Source organism: Wyeomyia smithii, chromosome 3 (genome assembly GCF_029784165.1).
Source record: "Wyeomyia smithii strain HCP4-BCI-WySm-NY-G18 chromosome 3, ASM2978416v1, whole genome shotgun sequence".
Classification (NCBI taxonomy): Eukaryota; Metazoa; Arthropoda; class Insecta; order Diptera; family Culicidae; genus Wyeomyia; species Wyeomyia smithii.
The window spans coordinates 4372636-4389187 of record NC_073696.1 but is presented as its reverse complement, the minus strand read 5'-3'; the positions used below and the strand labels follow the sequence as shown (position 1 = coordinate 4389187).

Genomic DNA, 16552 nt, shown 5'->3' with positions numbered 1-16552 from the left:
TGTTGAAGCTATTGAGTTGGTAAATATCTATAATTCTAATTAGCCCACACAACAGCCTTTGTGATATTTAAAGTTTAATTTCGCGTAACGTAGAGTATCATTTACCAAAAAGGAGAAAAGCTGTTCTTTTTCATATGATCACAAATCCTACCCTGTTATACTCGTAGTGATGCAGTGGAACCTGCGGTCTCTAAACCAAACGAGCATCACCATCCCTCTTCTTCCCAAGTAGTACCGCCTTTTGGTCGTGGCCAGCGTCGTTCTTGGTTAGTTGTAAAAGTATTTCGAACCAGTGAAAATTACACAATGAGAATGTAACGCTGATCCTAGGTCCCAAGCACCATTAGTCTGGTTCATTTTGCAATTCTGTTGGTTTGATCAACCACGGAGTGCAACTGCGGGCAGTCTATCTATGCTTTACTATGCTTTATTTAAGGGATTAAACATAAATAATGCCAGCAAAAAAATAACAAAAATAATTTCAAATTCAGCAGCTTAGACCAGAAAAGCCACAAATGAAATGAATCTAGTCAAAATTTAGCCTAGAAGGGCTAAGAAACGCAACAGGACAAATATATTCTAATTTTTGCTGTAAATGGTTCCGTCTTCCATGTATGATTTTTTGATGTAGTTTGATGCGAAAACAAATTTCCCCGAGTTTGGATATATTTCAACTTAAGCCGCAACAATGGCGCCATTTCGAATTTTTGAGAAATCGGAAATTTTTGATGTTTTTTCGACGCCAAAGCCAAATATCGAAATTTCGAGAGTTTGACCACATATTAGCATCTTCTTACCTACCTTAAAAAAAAACAGATCTTAAATCGAACAAAAATTGGGCACAAAACGATGATTCTACGAAAACGGTTTTGGTATGGTTTTAATATATTCCACAAAGCAAAATAATATGGAGTATGATAATCATTGATCGTAATGCGCTAATTTCTAAAAGTGGTAGTCAAATTATGTCTTATATTGAGAAAAAAGTCTTAGAAATCGTTTGGCAGGTGTCTGATCTACGTAAAATGTCAGAAACATGTCGTTTTCCCCTACAATACTAAAATAGGTTTATAACGACGTTAAATTACCTTATTTGAAATCTCTTTAATGTAACATCAAGAGTGTAAGCAACACTAAAAGATACAATAACAGCTTGTCTTCACATGATTCTCCCCTTTTTGTGGGGAGGAGGTCTCATTTTTGGCCAGGACCGGTCAAAACATAAAAATCTCGCTTCAGCTATGTGACAGAATCATCGCAGGTAAATTCAATGTCTGAAACATTTCAAATTATAACAAAGTATTCTCATGGAACGGTTTTAAAATTTAATTTAATTGAAATAAGATCCCAATTACATAGTTCTTAGATTAAATAGGAATCAGTATTTCAACGGTGGAATTGCAATTACAAACTTAAGACGTTCTGAGCTAGACTTACCAATAAAGCAGTGCGAAAATATGTCATACCCTTTCATGGGCAATTTGCATTTTCCGAGCGCATTAGATCCGTTGTAATTATATCCATCCAGAGCTTCGTCCGAGAAAACCATTGGAAGAAATTGAACTATCGACATTCCAGCAGGTTTCTTGCGAGTCAAAAAGTTTACCTTGCGAAATAGTTAGAGGTTTTCATATGTTGCCCGATTGAAATCAGCTGAAAAACCTACATATTCCTCGCGGATGCGATCGTTTTGAGAGACCGAATTCTCGAGTCTCTCGACTTCCTCCGGTTCGACTAAGGGGAACGAAAATCCAGTTACATACGGTGCATTTGAGTCGCGAACTTCGTAAATCTCATCGGAGGATAAAATGTAGTATTTTTCCGGTGTGGTTACTGCAGAGTAGTAAAATGTTAGTGCTTTTGTTAATCGCTGCATAGAAGTAAAAGCACTAAGAATTGTCAGGTGAGTTAACTTATCAATGGGCTCGATACGACATACACGATTTGCGTTTGGTATTATATTTATTTTCCTAAATGGTCCGCGTTCGAATATGGTTCACATCATGTGATGATCCACCGAATACCACGTAGTTGCCAGTTTGCGGAACGACGTAGCACGCCGTTTTGATTGTGCTCGTCATGAATGTTTAACTGTTACAGTTTTGAATGTCCAAATTGAAAACAGAGTGCAATTAAGGTGTTTTTCTGGAGCCTTTTTCTCGTGTAGTTCTGTGTAATAGTATTGTTTATTAGAATTTATGGTGGAATAGATTAATTGATATGTATTCACTGATATGTCGTGTGCAATGAATTTTTGAACGCACTGACTCTCGCATGACAGGTAATAGAAAATTCAATAAAGTTGAGTTTGACATCTGATGACTATTTAGTCAGCCTGAAATAATCATGATTGGTTTGGTCTTATCAATATTTTTAAGACTTTGGATTAGTATGTACATCTACACCTGATGTTTGCACTTAATGTTTTAGATACACCAAGCTTTGCCATTTTTCTATCTTTCCAACAGGATCACACCCTAGGTAATGAGTAGCTCAACTTAGTAATGAGCCAACATGACGCATAGTATGCCTCGAATCCGTCATCTACCACGTTTTTGCACGGTCAGGCTTCAAGTAGGGTTCTATCAGCCAAACATGTGTTCACCTCGAAAGCAATGGTTGTGGATAATACATGAAATCTTATGCTTCACTTTTTCGATTTTTCTAGCTTTTGGGCTGCTTATGTTTTGTATACTATGTTCCAATAATGACTAGGTCGGCATTTTGTTAACAAACTTAAGACTATATTAGCTCGATGGATGGTCAATATGGAAATTTTCATTTTTAAATTATTAAGGCTTTGTATGCATGAAACTTTGCCAATTTTTCTATTTAATAGGCAACATTCGCATCGACAACTAAGAGAGAATCGGCGTGAAATGTCGTAGTGTTTCGATGTAAACCGCGTTTCCGGCTCGGGAGAATTTTACTTATATTAACGTTTTCGGAATATAATGATTTCGAGGGGTATACCCAGATACTTGTTCATGTCTCACTGTGACTGTTTAACCGAAGATTTCGTCCGGTCGATAAATATCGCGATTAACGAAAACGCGATGTATACCTTCCCAAGAATCGCGACGTGCGTTCGTTTTTTCTCGGGATTGGGATTGACTCGGGATCGACAAATAGCTGATTGCTACGAGTAGCATGGGCTACATCGCGTGCGTCGTACGCAGAGGATCGCGACGGTTGGCTAGAAATATACTCATGGTTAGTTTTCGTAATAAGCGTTTTTCGCGGTATCTTATCGTTTTTTTAGAGCAGACAAAGTGTATACGAGAAACGTCGTTGGTCGATCTGTTAGGTAGAAAATGTCCGGTTGACCGAACCCCTAGAGACTCCGCGTCGGTACCTCCATGAGGTCGAATTATCTACATATAGATCAACAACGCGCAACTGATTTCGGTGTAAAGAGGATCACCTTACGAGGAGATATCATATTATTTGAAGTTGTCCCAATTTGATCAAAGGTCCAGTATCCTTGCGTACGATTTATTGTTGCGGTGTAACATTGTCAAACTGAATGACTTCGAATCGCATTATGAATATCGTGACGGAACTTGTTCGCGCGATACTTGTTCTAAAGAACCCGACACTCGAAATCAGCGCATCGTTTACCAAAACGAACCCTGCTGTGTACCTTGCCCTTTCTCCAACATCCCAGTGATTTCTCGTGGAAGTGCAGAGGTGTTCTCGGCTTCCAATAAGCGAGTATCACGTCAACATTTTCCTATACAAATTCCTTCTTTGACCTGCATTCGGATGCGGCCGGCGCTGGTATTGCCTAATATAAAGATTAAGGTCACCGGTTTTTACACATTGAGGATGCATGTTGGTCCCAAGCATCATCTGTTGGTTCTCTGTGTAATTACAGCTGATCTGGCAATAACGGAGTAGCAACCGCGGGCGGTCAATCATGCTCATGCTCATGCTCAATACTTTGTACACCAATTAAAGTTAGTGTAAAATATTGAATTTTGAAGAAAAAAGTTAAATTGGTTAATGGTGCTTCAGAGCACCTTTAAGTACAACAGGGACTTTTTTATTCAAGACATAAAATTTTATTCCTAATATTTAACTATTTGAAGTATTTATTAAAAATTATTTAAAAACGGAAGAAAACCAGATGTAGTTTTCCAAGAAAAAAATAAAGTCTATGATTTTAAGAGGTTTTAGTAAACATTTTCAATCAGTCAAGTCAAGTTCATAACGACTAGCTTCCTCAAAGCACTTGTTTATAAGTTATTTCGGATTCAAGTTTAAAAAGTTAGTAACTTAACAGTATATTTTATATGAATGAACAAAAAATATTGAATTTTCCTTGATGGTTTTTCAAGGTTTGATACTATTTGAAAACTTACGATGAAATGTTTTTTCATTTCTCAATCCTGAACTTCTCACCACAAACCTTGAAATAACGTCAGGTTGCTTCGAACAAAATTTACTGTTTAACTTTATTTTTTGCTAACCAAGATCTAGTGTTCATTGACAATTCACTCTGGCCCAAAAAGTTTGAAAAAATACTCAGTTTGCCAAGTCAAACACGAGTGCAAAGTTCCATTCAAATCGAATAAAATTGACGTTCCCTAACAGCACAAAATATTACTTTGAGCCTGGTACACGAGAAAGTCTCACGAGCTCTGGCGCACGAGCTGTATCAAGTAGGAGAGGATTGTACAAAACGCACCAGTTAAGCATTTGCGCGATTTACGGTGCTTCAAATCAGTTCGCGACTTTGAACGTGTAGGATGATGATAGGATCTATTTATTGCATGTTTACGACGAAGTTTATTTTAAAATACTCGATTTCATTGTCTTTTTTTTGGTAAAAATTACCATTGCCACCAAACAAGCCCGTGACCAAAACGCACCACAACAAAGGTCAGTACGCTCCAAAGCAGTAGGCTAATATGCCACTAGCAGAAATCAGCACGCAAAGTGAGAAGCGCTTGAAGTCTCGAAAGTAAAATTAAAAATAATCGAACATGCTCTAAGTTGTCAAGCAATCTCCTGCAAGCTCTTCATAGTGCGTTCTGCCCCAATTTTAATTTTGATCGTTTTTAAGTAAAAGTTGACTAAAGTTAGTGGAAAAAATTTAAATACTCATAGTATTATAAATTCCAAAAGTGTGAAGGTTAAGAGAACCACAGTTTTTTTGTATTATTTACAAGTCAGTCAATCATAAAAGCTTATATAAAATTCATGAATAATTACATGTTGGACAGAGCCACAGCCAATTGCTCAGTTTTTTAAGTATTCTAGTCATTATGGCACACTTTTTTATATAAGAACTGTAAAAGGCTGGGTTTTTATGAGAAAAGTGAATAATTTTGTCATAATAGCCACATGTGTGAGTATTTTGGGGAATTAATAGCATGGGCCATCTTACCCAACTGGTGCGTCTTGTACGGTTCTCCCCTATGTACAGTACGGGCGTCTCGCTCAATTCGTAGTGCGACGAAACATCGCTTGCGCATCGCAATCCGAACCGAAAGAGAAGCGAAAGAGCAATCTGCAAATCGCATGTGACGTGTCTCGTCTCGTCGCACGTACATGGAAATTCTACGAGCGAGAGAAAGATTTCTCTCGTCGCTTGAGAAAAAAGTGCGTGCACCTGAAGTCTGGTGCCATCCATCGAATCATAGCTTAGCTTGGCTGACTGCACATATCAATGGTTGCACTCCGTGATTGATCCGAATCAGTAAAATTGCACAGTGAATCAACTGAATGGGGTTGGGAGTGACCGACCATTCTCATTGTACAAGTTTCAGTGATTCAATACTTTGAAGCACCAATAACGACGCCGGCCACGTCCTTGCAATCAGGTGGGAAGAGGGAAGGGATGTTAGTGTGACCCTTGCTATTCGGAGACCGTGTTTATCTCTGCATCTCCACAAAGGTCACAGGAAGGAGGTTTTGTTAGTTGTGAAGGGTAAATTAGATCAGAATTCACCTTGATAAGTGATGCGATCATACATGTACTCTATACTCGTCGCTATTGGACTATTACCGGTTTATTCTCCGTTAAGTCGGCTGATTAGAGATGCACATTTGCTTTGTTTATATTTGGTACCGGTTTAAACTAGCAGACATTAGTAATGCTGTAGGGACCACGCGCGAGTGTGTGTGGTTTAATTCACTAGAGCACAAGACTGTTAAACTTCCCGATTTTAGACCGATTCCAACCAACAAACAAACGCCCAGTGAGTGATATATTTCTGTGATCTGATAAATACTATGCTACAAGATGTGGTTCTGATTCATACCAATATACCACCGGAAGGCCGTTCGGACCCCTTACAAATTAGTGGTGTTCACTTGAGAGCAACTCAAGTTATCATATTTACAAAGCCTAAGGGTCTGATCAGGAGTAACCGTGGTGAGCAATGCGTTAGGATATATCCTAATCTCACGGGTTATCTTAATAGTAAAGGTCGAGATTATTATGTTAGATCTTCTATCAATATCCAATCTGTTTAACTTTTTGGCATTCAAAATGACACAAAAATATTTATTTAAAAGTTAGTTAATGAAAAAATATATGCCCTAAAGTAATCAAATACAACCGATATTCGGAATATGTAATGATAAAAATGATAATTGTTATTAATTATTTAATTAATTAACATATTCAATTTAACGGGATAGTAATACCTATCAAACCTTGCTGTATTACTTGAGCTATTCTCAAATTAACTAGGAATATTAGACTGAGGGACGACTTGTTGTTAAATTTGGACAGTTGTAATCTCGTTCATCGTCGTTCTCCAGAGTTTGAGAAATCACTAGCACTTCTACAGGGGAACAAAAGAAACTGTGTGTTGATAGCACCGAGACCCACGTCGCACAGCAGAGTTTAACCGGGAAAGCAGCACAGCAAGAACGATGATACTGCTCCATGATCTAAATGTCGGTCCTACCAAGAACTTGGATCTTGGAAAAGGATTGTGAGCCACGCACATTGCACTCCGCTATCCGGACAGTCAAGATAGGCAACAATTCCAATTATAACGATAACTGCCGGCTCATGTACAGAACAAAATCGGAAAAATGCGAAAATATAGACACTAAACTTTTTCTCAACCTTTCTTGGTACTGTTCATAAAAATTTATCATTGATAAAGTTCAATAGTTTTTCATGAAATTGACAAAATCGAAACTTCTTAGCTTTTCCTTATATGTAGTTACCAAGAAACGAAAATATTTTCCATTAGCACCTTATTGTTAATGTCATGTAATAAACAACTATACGAATGTTGCATTCGAATTGACCATTGACTAACTACGAAACGGTCCGTTTGAAAGCACGTTGTATGATATGATACGCGGCATCGTCAATCATAGCAGGTAAACACTCTTTATAATGCACTTTCTTCGAAAATTTCTAAATGTTCCTTACTGTCCCAAAAACGATGATAAATTTTTGATCTTTTGATAAAGGTTCGATCAAATTCGGTTTAGATATTGCGGAATGGTAGGAAAAAGAATTTTCATTTTTTCGGCTCTGGAGGGGTCAGGTAGTGTGTTGTGTTAAAAAGACCTGAAAATGCTTTCGAACAAGGTTATAGGATATTAAGAATATTGCTCGAAGACTTCAAGAAAAAGTTACTCATGATATTTTATCGGTATCGGCTAAACCGAATCGAACGGTTTTCAGTTAACTATGAAAGGTTTTATTGGGCGGATGGCATTTCTCAAACTAGAGATTCAGTTGAAAAATTATGTGTTAAAGAGACTCTGGCAGCACGGATAACGCTGGGCGCGTGTGAAATGTGTGCCTAGTAAACGTTTCGCTTTCGTAATTTCGCAACTGAAAATCTTTTTTTTTTTCGATGAACATGAGTTTAAAGTATCATCTGTATGAACATATACTGATAATTCCGAGCACCGCTTCCAGCTCAGGTTCAGGAGTACAATTTTCCAGAAGACTTAATATTAATATAATATACACTACCTAGCAGCAACCTTTCGCATTCATCATTTGTCAATTCGAGAGGTGAAAGTTTCACAAAAATCTGGCTGGATAAAAAAACTCGATTTTCATTCCGAATACAGTTATACCTCGATTATACACACCCTCGATTATACGCACCCTCGATTTTACGTACCTCGATTTCACGCACATTTTACCTCGATTTTACGCACACTTCTTTCAAACACATTTACATACACACACATACACACGTACACATGCAAACACACATACACATATATACTCACGTTTTAAGTAATTCCTTTCAAGCATTTGCATTTGTTCTGGGTGAGTTCCCCACGGTACATTAGAGAACGTCTATTATTTACGTAACGCAAATAATTACCTTCTTCGACCCCGCTTCTATGTCATTCTCATTTTTGGACCCTTAATATTGTTTCTATGAGTTGTCAAGCTTTCCAACCCCCCTTTCGAGCGTTACATACTATTTGGAAGACCCCTACATGTTTTCTTGCACATTTCCGATCACGGAAGTTAATTTTGGGCTATAAAAATTTTGATTCGATTTTATGCACAATTCGATTTTACGCACATTTCAAAAACGAGAATGTGCGTAAAATCGAGGTATGCTTGTAACTTGTTTTGACATAAATTTGAAGTGCTGTTTTCTTCAGTATATTCCGCTGCTAGATTTATATAAATTGGTTCTACAGAGCGCCGCTGTTTCCGTATACTAATTTCAGTTTTCCCTCATGTTCTGCTGGGTGCTGAGTTTTTCGGCCAGTAAAACTCGTAATGATGCTTTAAAATGCACACTTTTCATTCGCTTGATGAGGGCTGTCTGTGTGAAGTTGGTAGGGTAAGGCAATTCACTTACTTTTGGTAACTGGAGAAAAATTTACGTACGGTGACAGAGTCTATGGATGTTTAAAAAAAGTAGTATTCTGAGCGTTTTTTTTTCACAAAATCAGTTTATTTTCCTAATATTCTCTAGAATCAGATCACAAAAGTACACGAAATGAAAGTGCACCGAACTGGAGTATTGATTCGACAGCAGCGCGAATCACTATTCATAGGCACATCCCGTATGGTTGCGACGCACAGTGGGGAATCGCTGGCCATCAGTCAAAATTTTTTTCTTCGTTAGCTGTTTTATAATATTTTTCCTTTATTGTTATAACATTCAAGTGTCTAAATCCAAAATTTGGGCGCAATATCATGGAATCTGATTTTTTATGACTTTTCAAAGCTTGGCGAACTGACGTTTTTTGTCATTTTTTTGAAAAAAGCACATAACTTTGAAATGCTCTGTAGCTTCAATGATAGCTTGGATTTTTTTGACGTCAAAGAAAAAGTTGTTGTAAATATTGTGCTAAATAAACCCTTTTCATTAGATATTGTAAAATTTGGTCATAATAGGCCTGACACTAGAAAAAATTAAAAAAAAACGTGATTTTTGTAGAAAAGTAGCTTAAAAGTTTAGTTGCCGCAGTTTGCCACGGTTGTGACTACATTCAAAATTTAGGTAAAAACGTAAGCTTTCAAATGCATACTGTCCGCTGCTGCGCAAAACTGCGCAAATTGTCACTTTAGTGAAAAAAGCGATAGCAGTTTTTTTTTAATTTTTTTTTTTTTAGGTTGAAATTTCATCCAGGATTAATTTTAATCATTACCATGATACATTCTGTGCCGAACACGCATCAGTATCGGACGTGTGATCGGTGATCGCTCCGATAGAAAATAAAACAAAAGACGTGTGAACAAGTGTTGGCATTGTTTGCCTGGTCGAGTGAAATAAATCCGGGTTCAAAGTCGCGCTTTGTGCAACTGTTTCGCATCGTGACTACCAGCTGGTGCGTAAGCCGATTTGGCTGCTGGCTGAATTGTGCTACAGCAGTGGACGAGACACAAAAGAGGAAAAAGAAGAAGCCATCAGTTGACAGTGAGTTGTATCGCTGTGTGGAGTGATCTCACACCTGGCTCGCTGCTGGTGGCTGTTTGGTGCTGCTGTATTGGTGCTGCTGGCTGTAACGGCTGCAACTTCGAACGATCGGACAACCAACCTTACTGGAAGGGAGAAGTAAAAAGGTACGTGCTCTTGTCGGCGCTAGTGCGATAGACTTAGCGGGATGGATGTAGATCCCTCGCCTCCCGCGCCACCATCCCCGAACACCTCTGGCCCTGAACCTTCTGTTACCCCCTCCCCTGTTCATTCTTCAGTCCCCCCTCGCCCCAGGCTTTACCCAGACGGAGCCCAGGGCAGCTATACTATCTATTTTCGGTCAAAGGCGGGACCGAAATCGAAACAGTTGGACCACTTGCAGATTTCTAAAGACCTGACGAAGGAGTACAAGGGCGTGACCGAAATTTCCAAGGTCCGGCCTAACAAGCTCCGTGTCGTGGTCAGTAACCTGAAAGAGGCCAACGATATAGCTTGCTCTGAGCTTTTCACACGCGAGTATCGCGTTTACATACCCGCACGAGACGTGGAGATCGACGATGTCATAACCGATTCGAGTCTGTCCGTCGAGTGCATACTGGCAAGTGCCAAAGGGTGCTTTAAAAACAAAACCTGTCCCGATGTAAAGGTGCTCGACTGCAAGCAATTGCGGTCAGCATCGATCATCGGTGGCAAAACAGTATACACCCCGTCAGACTAGTTTCGAGTTACGTTCGCCGTCAGCGCTACCAAGCCAAAACCCCAGTTGTTCCTTTTGCACATCCAGTTGATGAAACAAACTCTGGATTAGTGAAATTTTCTGACATTGTGGACTGGATTTTTGAAACTTTCAATGTACCCGATCCAATTAAAATTTTTCTTACAGCATTTCTCCCAACAGTTAGATCATTTTTGAAGCAGTTGACTGCCCAATGGCCCCTCCTTGCAGCGATTGTATCCTTCGATGCCTAATTCAACTGCGTATATGAAGGATTCTATCTCTGTCTTACAGTGGAATTGTAGAAGTATTTTACCAAAAATTGATTCGTTTAAGGTTTTGATAAATAAAAACAAATGCGATGCATTTTCCCTTTGTGAAACTTGGCTTACTTCAAATATTGATCTCAACTTCCATGATTTTAATATTATTCGCCTTGATCGAGACACCCCATATGGAGGAGTACTTTTAGGGATTAAAAAGTGCTATTCTTTCTATCGTATTAACCTCCCCTCGATTCCAGGCATCGAAGTTGTCGCATGTCAAATGACAATACAAGGTAAAGAGCTTTGTATTGCCTCAATATATATTCCTCCCAGAGCACAGGTTGGGCAACGGCTGCTCTTTGATTTAATAGAACTTCTTCCCTCGCCACGTTTGATTTTGGGAGACTTCAACTTTCATGGCGTGGCTTGGGGTTCCCCTTACAATGATAACCGCTCCTCTTTAATCTATAACCTTTGCGATGACTTCGACATGACTATTTTAAATAACGGTGGAATGACACGTAACCCGAAACCTCCAGCGCGCCCAAGCGCTTTGGATCTATCCTTATGTTCGACGTCGCTACGGTTGGATTGCACATGGAAGGTAATCCTCGATCCTCACGGTAGCGACCATCTGCCTATTCTTATTTCAATTAATAACGGGTCAACTCGCATGCGACCAGTTGACATTCCGTATGACCTCACACGGAATGTCGATTGGAAGTCATACGAGGAAATGATTTCAAAAGCAGTCGATTCGATTCAACATCATCCACCACTTGTAGAATACAACCTCCTCGCGGGCTTTATTCTCGACGCCGCGTTGCAAGCCCAAACGAAGAAATATCCCGGCGTAACGATTAAAGAACGGCCTCCCACTCCGTGGTGGGACCAAGAGTGCTCCGATGTCTACACGCAAAGATCCGACGCGTTTTTGGCCTACCAGAAGGGAGGTATACCTGGCGACTATTTACGGTATTCGGAGCTTGATACCAAGCTTAAAAGCTTGGCTAAAGCAAAGAAACGCGGATATTGGCGTCGGTTCGTGAACGAGACGTCGAGGGAGACATCGATGAGCACTCTTTGGAACACAGCCCGAAGAATGCGGAATCGCGTAACGGTCAACGAAAGCGAGGAGTCTTCAAGTAGGAAAGTATGTCTGGACTCTGTTCCCGAGCAAAATATTGTTCGTGATGCGTCTCCGGGCCACGACGCGATAGAATCACCTTTTACGATGGCAGAATTTTCAGTTGCCCTCCTGTCCTGTAACAATAACGCGCCTGGGTTAGATAGAATCAAATTCAACTTGTTGAAGAATCTACCCGGCAATGCCAAGAGGCGCTTGTTGAACTTGTTCAATAAGTTCCTGGAGCAAAACATTGTACCGCAGGATTGGAGGCAAGTGAAGGTGATCGCCATCCAAAAACCAGGGAAACCAGCTTCTGATCACAACTCTTATAGGCCGATTGCAATGCTATCCTGTATCCGGAAATTGATGGAAAAAATGATACTCCGTCGTTTAGACCATTGGGTCGAATCAAATGGCCTACTATCGGATACTCAATTTGGCTTCCGCCGTGCCAAAGGGACGAATGATTGTCTTGCGTTGCTTTCAACAGATATTCAGCTGGCGTATGCTCGCAAAGAACAAATGGCGTCTGCGTTCTTGGACATTAAGGGGGCTTTTGATTCTGTTTCTATTGACATTCTTTCGGGTAAACTTCACCGACAAGGATTTCCTCCAATTTTGCATTTTACGCACGGCGATTTGGCAACTTTTCGCATTAGCTACATGGGTCTTCCCCAGGGTTCATGTTTAAGCCCCCTTCTTTACAACTTTTATGTAAATGACATCGACGAATGTCTGGCAAACTCATGCACGATAAGACAACTTGCAGACGACAGTGTAATCTCTGTTACAGGAGCCAAAGCTGCCGATTTGCAAGGACCATTGCAAGATACCTTGGACAATTTGTCTGCTTGGGCTTTACAGCTAGATATCGAATTCTCTCCGGAAAGACTGAGATAGTAGTTTTTTCTAGGAAGCATGAACCTACTCAGCTTCAAACACAATTAATGGGTAAAACGATTTCTCAGGTTTTGGTACACAAATATCTTGGTATTTGGTTCGACTCTAAAGGCACCTGGGGTTGTCACGTGAGGTATCTGATGAAAAAATGTCAACAAAGAGTGATTTTTCTTCGTACAATAACCGTACAATGGTGGGGAGCCCATCCAGGAGACCTTATAAGGCTTTACCTAACAACGATATTATCTGTTATTAAATACGGGTGTTTCTGCTTCCGCTCCGCAGCAAACACACATCTGATCAAACTGGAGCGAATACAATATCGTTGTTTGCGTATCGCCTCAGGTTGCATGCAGTCGACCCATACGATGAGTTTGGAGGTCCTAGCTGGAGTACTACCATTGAAAAACCGCTTCTGGAGCCTGTCTTCTCGTATTCTTATCAAATGTGAGGTCTTGAACCGTTCCGTGATTGAAAATTTTGAAAGGTTAATCGAACTTAATTCTAAAACCCGTTTTATGACATTGTATTTCCATCACATGTCCCAAAATATTAACCCTTCTTCGAATATTCCAAATCGTGTCGACTTATCAAATACTTCTGATTCTACTGTGTTTTTCGATACATCCATGATAGAAGAAACTCGTGGAATCCCGGATCATTTACGCGTGCAGCAGATCCCCAAAATTTTTTCCAATAGATATCGAAACATCAACTGCAACAATATGTTCTACACTGACGGATCACTTCTTGATGGGTCCACTGGCTTCGGTATTTTCAATAACAATTTAACCGTCTCCCATAAGCTCGATAATCCTGCTTCTGTTTACGTCGCAGAATTGGCTGCAATTCAGTACACCCTAGGGATTATCGAAAAAATGCCCACGGACCACTATTTCATCTTTACGGACAGTCTCAGTTCCATTGAGGCTCTCCGATCGATGAAAGATGTTAAGCACTCTCCGTATTTCCTGGGGAAAATACGGGAACATCTGAGTGCTTTATCCGAAAAATCGTTTCAGATTACCTTAGCGTGGGTCCCTTCTCACTGCTCGATACCGGGCAATGAGAAAGCGGACTCTTTGGCTAAGGTGGGTGCAACAAACGGTGATATTTATGAAAGACCAATTGCTTTTAATGAATTTTTCGCACTTGTACGTCAGAATACGATCATCAGTTGGCAAAATGCTTGGTCCAGAGGGGAACTGGGAAGGTGGTTACATTCCATAATCCCCAAAGTATCGACGAACCCGTGGTTCAAGGGGTTGGATGTAGGTCGGGTTTTCATTTGCGTGATGTCCCGGCTTATGTCCAATCACTATAGATTTGACGCGCATCTCCGTCGTGTTGGGCTCGGGGAGAGTGGTATCTGTGCCTGTGGTGAAGGTTATCACGACATAGAGCACGTTGTTTGGTCATGCCCTGTACACCGTGACGCCAGGTCTAAATTAATAGCTTCCCTGCAGGCCGAAAGTAGGCAGCCGGCTGTTCCTGTTCGTGATGTCTTGGCGAGCCGTGACCTATCCTACATGTCCCTTATATACGTTTTCCTGAAATCCATCCACGCCCCAGTTTAATCCTATTCCCTTCCGCCTACATCCAACCAAACGACAAGAACACGTTAAGACCCCGGATCCGGAAACAGCAACTAGACCCGCACGATACTCTCAGGTCCCGAGGGAGACAACCCAATATGCCAGTCCGTAATATCTTGGCCCAGCAGCGGAACATATTCAATATGCTGCTTTCCTATGGCGATGGAAATCCATCAAACAACAAATCAGTGCTTTTAATGCAAAACATTCTAGCTTTAAGTTAGATTTAGTTTCAGCTCGTAGTCGGCAGCGAGGATAAAAAATTTGCTTTTAGTTATTAAGATACTTTAGAAAGTAAGCTACCAGCTATAATTGGCGCCGTTGAACATTAAATTGTATTTGTGCCGTGTCAAATAAATTATAGATGAAGAAAAAAAAATAACCATGATACCCCATTAATGGAAATTTATGATATCGAACTCAATTCGTAAGAATAAAATAAACATTTGGGCAAAAATTACAAAATTTATCAATTGAAAGTTATAAAATAAGTGTTAAATAAGAAAATGGTAAACAAATCTTTATGAAATTTTAATTATGTCAAACTTCATCACTTTCTGCAAATTCAAAACAATATTAAAAACATTCAGCCCTTTTCAATGTATGATCATGAAATTCGCTAAACTGATTGAAGTTGTAAATACTAGCAGCAAATTCATTCCATCAAACTCCGGCTAACAATACCCCTTCTGAAGATTGCTTTCGCTTCGCACTCGTTGGCATACAAAAGTAAAGCACACATTTTGCTTTATAAGAAAAAAACAAAGAACAGTCGTTGCCCTCCGCATCTTTTCGTATTCATTTAGAACGTTGTGTCATTCCAGTGTCTTGGTTTTCAAATTCATAAATTCGTTAAATTTTATTATGGAGCCTTCAACTTCAGCGGCACCACCTATTTCAATGTCTAGTAAGTTGTCAATTCATGGTGTTATACATGTATTTAAATGTCCTCTTGCAACCATAGAAACCGGATTAGGAAGATAAAATATATATGAAACAATGAAACATCGAAAATTACTAGAAGAAATGAAAATTGCAGCGAAAGATATTTTCCTGCGGATAAGTATAATGAACTTCAAATTTTCTGGAAACAATTCAACACGAGATTTTAGCGATCACAGCGGAAGATGATGATGCTGATGATGATTTTTTCAATTTGTTATTAGTTTATATTACTTATGTTGTTTTAGTTTATTAAAAAAATATGTATAAATATTTAGGACAAATTTGTTTAGTTCGAGGGGTCGTCCATAAATTACGTATTTTTTCAATCGAGAGGACACCCGATGGCACTACTTGTGATCAAAGATCATATAATTCTATAAAAAAGGAAAAAAGTGCCAAAATATATAAAAAATTGGATTTCGTGCTTCATGGACGACCCCAAACAAAAAATAGATGCCAAATTCGTGTTCAGCGCTCCAAAATTATGTGAATACCAAGTTTCCGTCGCATTTATCGACACTTTTTTTGCTTGGCCAGCCTTTGTATGGAGTCGCCCCACTGTGCGACGGGGCGGAGAAGCAAACGAAAAAAAAAAAAACGTTACGTAAGCCGACGAAGGTCTTCCTAGTTGCAGCCGGAGAAGTGAGTGTACGTACATACAGGAACAGTGTTATGAGGTACAAAATTTTCCGAACACGTTTATGCATAATCATCCTTGCATTAAATTATAATTCCTAAATCACTGCGTGTATGTTTTAAATAAGACCAAGTCGGGAATCGGGAAGAAAACGACAGGCTTCTCAGCGGCGGCCACGAGCACCCGGTTGAATACAGATTGCTGTTAGCCGGGCATTAGAAATGATTTTTTCCGTTTACTTTTTTTTTCATAAGACTAACTGTTGTGTGTACAATGTGACATACGCTATTAATTCCTTTCGGCAGCAGAAGCCACCTTTTGTCATCAAACGGACCATCATCGCAGTTAACTGGGGAGGTATGGTGGCATAGCCGTGCGCAAGGGGGAGAGCTGGCTTACCTCCCTCTTTCTCTCAGAGGTGATAAGAGAGAACATATGCGATGAGAAAGTGGTTAAGAACGTTAAACTCTATTGGGATATCTTAATC

General features: G+C 39.7%; 1 protein-coding gene across 1 annotated transcript; it reads right to left on the bottom strand.

Moving 5' to 3' along the window:
* Positions 1-1214: 1214 nt before the first annotated feature.
* On the bottom strand, positions 1215-3951 carry LOC129729534 (uncharacterized). Its single transcript, XM_055688166.1, has 3 exons — positions 3644-3951; positions 1667-1833; positions 1215-1606 (listed from the first exon to the last, which is right to left on the bottom strand). The coding sequence occupies exons 1-3, from the start codon at positions 3660-3662 to the stop codon at positions 1379-1381; spliced, it is 414 nt and encodes a 137-aa protein (XP_055544141.1). The 5' UTR covers positions 3663-3951; the 3' UTR covers positions 1215-1378.
* Between the last annotated feature and the right edge of the window lie 12601 nt (positions 3952-16552).

Coding starts and splice junctions, on each gene's coding strand:
- LOC129729534 (XM_055688166.1), bottom strand. Junction 1,607..1,666: donor ATCGCATCCGCGAGGAATAT/GTAGGTTTTTCA, acceptor CTATTTCGCAAG/GTAAACTTTTTGACTCGCAA.